The 5,000-nt window shown below is 38.4% G+C and overlaps 2 protein-coding genes across 24 annotated transcripts in view; both read right to left on the bottom strand.

Moving 5' to 3' along the window:
• ccr6a (chemokine (C-C motif) receptor 6a) overlaps positions 1-3,134 on the bottom strand; it is a 4,791-nt gene extending 1,657 nt beyond the window's left edge. Inside the window, exons 1-2 of the mRNA XM_017455817.3 lie at positions 2,984-3,134; positions 1-389 (exon numbers count right to left, since the gene is read on the bottom strand). The exon at positions 1-389 is cut by the window's left edge and continues 1,657 nt beyond it. Coding sequence (XP_017311306.1) covers positions 1-381 — 381 coding nt within the window. The 5' untranslated portion in view covers positions 382-389; positions 2,984-3,134. The remainder of the gene's footprint in view (positions 390-2,983) is intronic.
• Positions 3,135-3,284: 150 nt separating this feature from the next.
• The window catches only part of cep43 (centrosomal protein 43), a 14,722-nt gene continuing 13,006 nt past the window's right edge, over positions 3,285-5,000 (bottom strand). For 18 of the 23 annotated variants that reach the window (XM_047150897.2, XM_047150899.2, XM_047150902.2 and 15 more), the window contains 3 exons: positions 4,888-4,924; positions 3,789-3,867; positions 3,285-3,475 (listed from right to left, as the gene is read on the bottom strand). In XM_047150897.2, the coding sequence (XP_047006853.1) occupies positions 3,401-3,475; positions 3,789-3,867; positions 4,888-4,924 (191 nt within the window). In that variant the 3' untranslated portion in view covers positions 3,285-3,400. The remainder of the gene's footprint in view (positions 3,476-3,788; positions 3,868-4,887; positions 4,925-5,000) is intronic. The other 5 variants (XM_047150900.2, XM_047150907.2, XM_053675578.1 and 2 more) reach the window with 1 other exon arrangement.

Genomic DNA, 5,000 nt, shown 5'->3' with positions numbered 1-5,000 from the left:
GTTGATACTGTAGACACCACGCAACAGCTTGCAGGACCAATCACCCAAAGCCCAGTTACTCTGCTCACTAAAGATGATCAGAGGCAGGGCCACGACAAACAGGACATCTGCTATGGCCACGTTCAGTAGGTAAACATCAGTCATGGACTTGGTGCGCTTGTAGAAAGCATATGTAAGGATCACCAGGACATTGCCAATGAACCCTACAATGCAGATAAGGGAGTGCACGTAGACCTGGAGATAATACTTAACAGAAGCGTTTCCTGAATCGTCCACGTCACATGGACTCTCATAGTCATAAAAAATCTCATCTTCAAATGAAGTCTTATTTTCATATGAAGTCTGATAGTCATATGAAGTCTCATTGCCATAATCCATCATTTTGGACACTGTGGAGAAAAGAAGAATGGAAATATGAGGGAAAACATTTCACTAAAGTTAACACGAATAGTACTGCCCTTGCTTTGGGGCAGTGATGTGTACACTACCGGTCAAAAGTTTAGACACACCCACTGTTTATTTTTTATTGATTTTTTCCCACATTTTCGAATAATAATAATAATAATAATAATAAGAAGAAGAAGAATAAAGTGATCAAAACTCTGGAGTAACGCAACGGGAACTATGGGAATTATGTTGTGATAAAAATAAATAAATAAACAAACAAACAAACAAACAAACAAATAAAAACAATTGAATATTTTAGCATCTTTGAAGTCCGACACGCTTTTTTTTTTGCCAAGAATTCCCAGAAATGTATTCTTGGCGTTTTCTCGAGCGATTTCTTGAGGGATTTCCCCCGAGATGCTTTTTTAAACCGGATTAAAGGAGTTCACACCGACGCCGGACCCTTACCGGAATATTTCGCCTCCGAGTCGTCCGTTTCAAAACCTCGTAAATGAAACGTTCGCTTTCTGACGGAAGAAACGGACACGTCGGCACGCTTACATTTTTTTTCCCGTCTACGACACCGATTTCGCACGTTCGATCACGCACCTTCGAGACCGAAAGGTTTTTAACATCGTGACGAAACGTTTCAGTCGGGTGTCCACAAACTTTTGACCTGCCGTGTATAATCGTACGATGCAACGAGAGATGTTTAACCGGCTCTGCCTAATTGACACAAGTGATGACATTTCTCAGTTTGCCAAGATTTCTACCCGAACTGATTCCTAAGGAAGGCAAGTCCAAGAGCTAAGGGTTTCGCTCGAGGGTTGTCCTGGAATGTGAACGAGCCAACCTTCAGGTCAGGAACATAAGCCCTTACAGACCCACTACTGTATCACAGACCATTATCCCGCACCCCAATACGACATGGTGTATCTTAAATTAGTGCAATGCAGACTCACATCTGCCAGAGGTTTCATTCTCCCCCCAAATAAGTCATATTTAAACTAAGCAACACGTTAATCCTGCGAGCATACACGTACGCACACGTCACGATGGCCCAAAATCAAAAAAAACAAAACAAAACACGGTATCGAGATGAAAAACGTGAAGGTTTGAAGTAGGTAAATGTTCCTTTGAAGTAAGTTGTACTTTTCATAATGCAGAAAGAGGAAATTTGCATGAACCAGGTCACGTACATGTTCTTAAAGCCACCAAGAGCCATGAGTCAAGATCCAGCGCCAATGACCTATTTACACCGGTTATGAATTTTCAGAAATTTACTGGAAGGATGATCGATGTACCAGAACTCACGCAAATGTCAGGACTGTGCAGTTGTTGTTTTTGTTTTTTTAACGTGTGTTCTGCAGCACTGCTTTCCTTTAGCAGTTTTTCAATAATGGTCTGTAATATAGCAAAACACGACGGGGGTTAAAAAAAAAAAAAAAAAAAAAAAAAAAAAAATACCAAACCACAGAAACTATAAACCAGCGTTTTTGTTTTTCAATACGCTTTTACCACAGATCAGCAACTGCAGGTTTGAAACCCGACGGCTGTACCTCATCTACATCAGCAATCTAGATTAGTGGTTCCCAATGCGGGGTCGGTAAAGCACAGCTGCAGGGTACATGATTAAAGAAAATAATAATAATAATACGTAATCCAGTGGTGGAAAACATCACCCACTCTTATCAAACGTACATTTATGACTGAATTCTCAGTGTGACTGGTTGCTTAAATCGAACGGGTTTAATCCGAAACCTCAAGAACTGAAAAACAAGCATAAGAATAAATGTCGGCGGATAGTGATTTAACGATATCGACTGATTAATTATATTTTTACTAACAGAATGGACAGTTCAAGAAGAAAACGCAATCAGGCTCCAATACAAATCCAGGTGTTATTGGGTACATTTAAATAACGAGTAACGTTTGAATAGTGTCGGATACAGCTTGGATTTTGCTGTACGCAGATTGACCGATTCAGGCCCTTATAAACGTCACGTTGTTCCTTACTGGTTGTGGGACAAGTAAATGTATCGAGCTTTTTTTTTTTAAAAAAAAAAAAAAAAAAAAAAAAAAAAAAATTGAATACATGAATAGAGCGAAAAATTCAAACGGACTTCCTTAGACAATCTGCAAAGACCAAACGACCTTTTAAATTAAAAAGGATTAAATAAATTTCAAATTCATTTAAAAGTATTCGGCAATTGCTTGGACGAATTCCACTTTTTAAAACGCACCTATTAGCATTTTTGCTCATAAAAACGTGGACGGTCTAGACCGTTCCTTGTTTAAAACAAACAAACAAACAAAAAAAAAAAAACAGGACATCAAAGCTTAGCTTGACAACTTATTTTTGTAACGAGTTACATTTTTAAATAAATAAATAAATAAATAAAGGAAACGAGTTAAAAATGCACACACAGCAGCTTAATTGACGTGAAGTGAAACCCAAGATAATGGTACAAACTCTCTCGAGTCTACTTGGACAATTCAGTGTGGGAAAAACACAAAGCCAATCCGTTGTAGGATTTAAAAAAAATAAAAATTTAAAATAATCAAAGAACTTTTAAGAGGAAACAAAAGTGCTTACCAGTCTTGCCGCAAGTCTGCTTCACAGCTGCTGTGTGCTGCGTGACTGTACGAGCGGTACCGTGCGCACGCGTGTACACTTGAACGAGGTGGAGTCTTTGATACCAATTGAAAGTCTTTTGAATACCGTTGCTTGATGTCTTGGCTGTTAGTGTTCATAACCAGAATCACATTAAGGTTTATAGACACAACACGTCTGGGCTAATTTACACTGCTGATGGGATTGATGAAGAAAGAAAAAAGAAAAAAAAATCTACAGTATGTTAGTTTTAAAAACTCACAATAAACCACAAAAAAGGAACTCAACGGTGAACAAAAGAGGTTTAATAGGAACTGCTGACATGTAGTTTACACAATTACGTACATAAATACACACACACACACACACAAAAAAAAGGTGTTAGGTGTTGTCTGCTTGTCACGCCACGTCTTCCATGTAATCTGCAGCCTGGCTCGTCTGGGACACGCTCACGTCTTGAGTGATCTCTTCGAGCTGGAGAGAAAGACCCAGAGAAGTCACGAATGCAGGCTTTAATTATTGAATTATTGCTGGTGAAGAACCAAACCACGAAAAAAGAAAAAAAAAAAAAAAAAAAAAAAGTTATGCTCTTGCAGGTGTCAGGTTTACCCCCCCCCCCCCCCCCCCACGCACGAGAATGACATTTTGTTCACCCCCCCCTCCCCTCCCCGCTTTAACAAATCTCTGTTCCTGCTCGTCGTACAATACCCGGCATTATGAGAGCAACCGCTTCGTCTTATCGAAGCCACAATCTGATGCCATGTGAAGGAGATCGATCGGGTGTTACCTTGTCACTCAGATCCGGTCCCTCGACGGAGGCCTCTTCGATCTCCTCACTGATGCTCAGCTCGCTCTTTGAGTTATGACTGTGGAAGAAGTGATGGAGAAGTGAAAAAAACCCCCCCAAAAAAACAAGACTGAAATGTTTTTGGCTGAGTAATCTGTTCTTCTCACCTTGTTTTTGATCATTCGTGACCTACAACAGCCGGCTACACACTCAGACAAGTTTGTTTTATATAAGCTGCCTATAACTAAACATGACCCATGCTGAATTATAAAGGATAGATATACATATACACACACATATATATATATATATATATATCCTTTATAATTCGGCATGGGTCGTGTTATATATATTTTTGTTTTTTATTCCACTTATACTACAGCAATTTGCCAATTACTAATATGTCTTAAATCTATTAAGAAATGCCATTTTAAATGTTCGTTCTGGTTATCGCTTACGTTATAGCAGCTATAAACAGTCTTTCCCGTACCAACCTCCCCCCCCCCCCCCCTTCTTGATGTTAATAAGACAAATGTTCGTTTTAATAACGACACATTTTTATGTTTAATAAAAACAAAGCTTACTTATTAACCTTAGATTGTGTCACGTATAGATCACTGAGTTACTGTAGAAAATATAGCGTATCAGTACAATTTAAATTCAATTACAGAAAAGTAACCAACACCTTCTGACCAATACGAGACGGTCTAACCGATCTGGAACTAATCTTGTGAACGGTGATTAAATGAAGACGTTTTTACTAAATAATTTTTACTAAAAAATACTTGTGCCATTCTGCATGAGGCCCTCAGAACTTAATAGTAACATGATTAAATAATGACAAACAGTGTCACTTTTTATTTATAAAAAAAAAAAAAAAAAAAAAAAGAGATATTTATAAAATCTGCCAATATTGTAATATTTCAAATATATTTCAAATATCTCAGCTCAAATGACTGAAACATTCCCTTCAACTGAACTCAATTCCATCTAATCGGGTTTCTGTTCTTTTTTTTCCCCAACCGTGTCCCTTTTTTACTTTCACCTCTCGCAGAGGAAATATCAGAAGACACACTGTACAGAGCAGAGTGAACTTAACCTGTTGAAGTCATCGTCGTAATCGAGTTCTTCACCTGCTGAAACAATGAAAGGAGGCGTCGTAAAATAGGACACTGTAAACGTGTCGTATGTGCTGAAAATAAAACGCGCACC

The sequence above is a fragment of the Ictalurus punctatus genome, chromosome 25 (genome assembly GCF_001660625.3).
Source record: "Ictalurus punctatus breed USDA103 chromosome 25, Coco_2.0, whole genome shotgun sequence".
NCBI classification, from domain to species: Eukaryota; Metazoa; Chordata; class Actinopteri; order Siluriformes; family Ictaluridae; genus Ictalurus; species Ictalurus punctatus.
The sequence above is the reverse complement of the archived record's forward strand: the minus strand, read 5'-3'. Positions and strand labels throughout refer to the sequence as shown.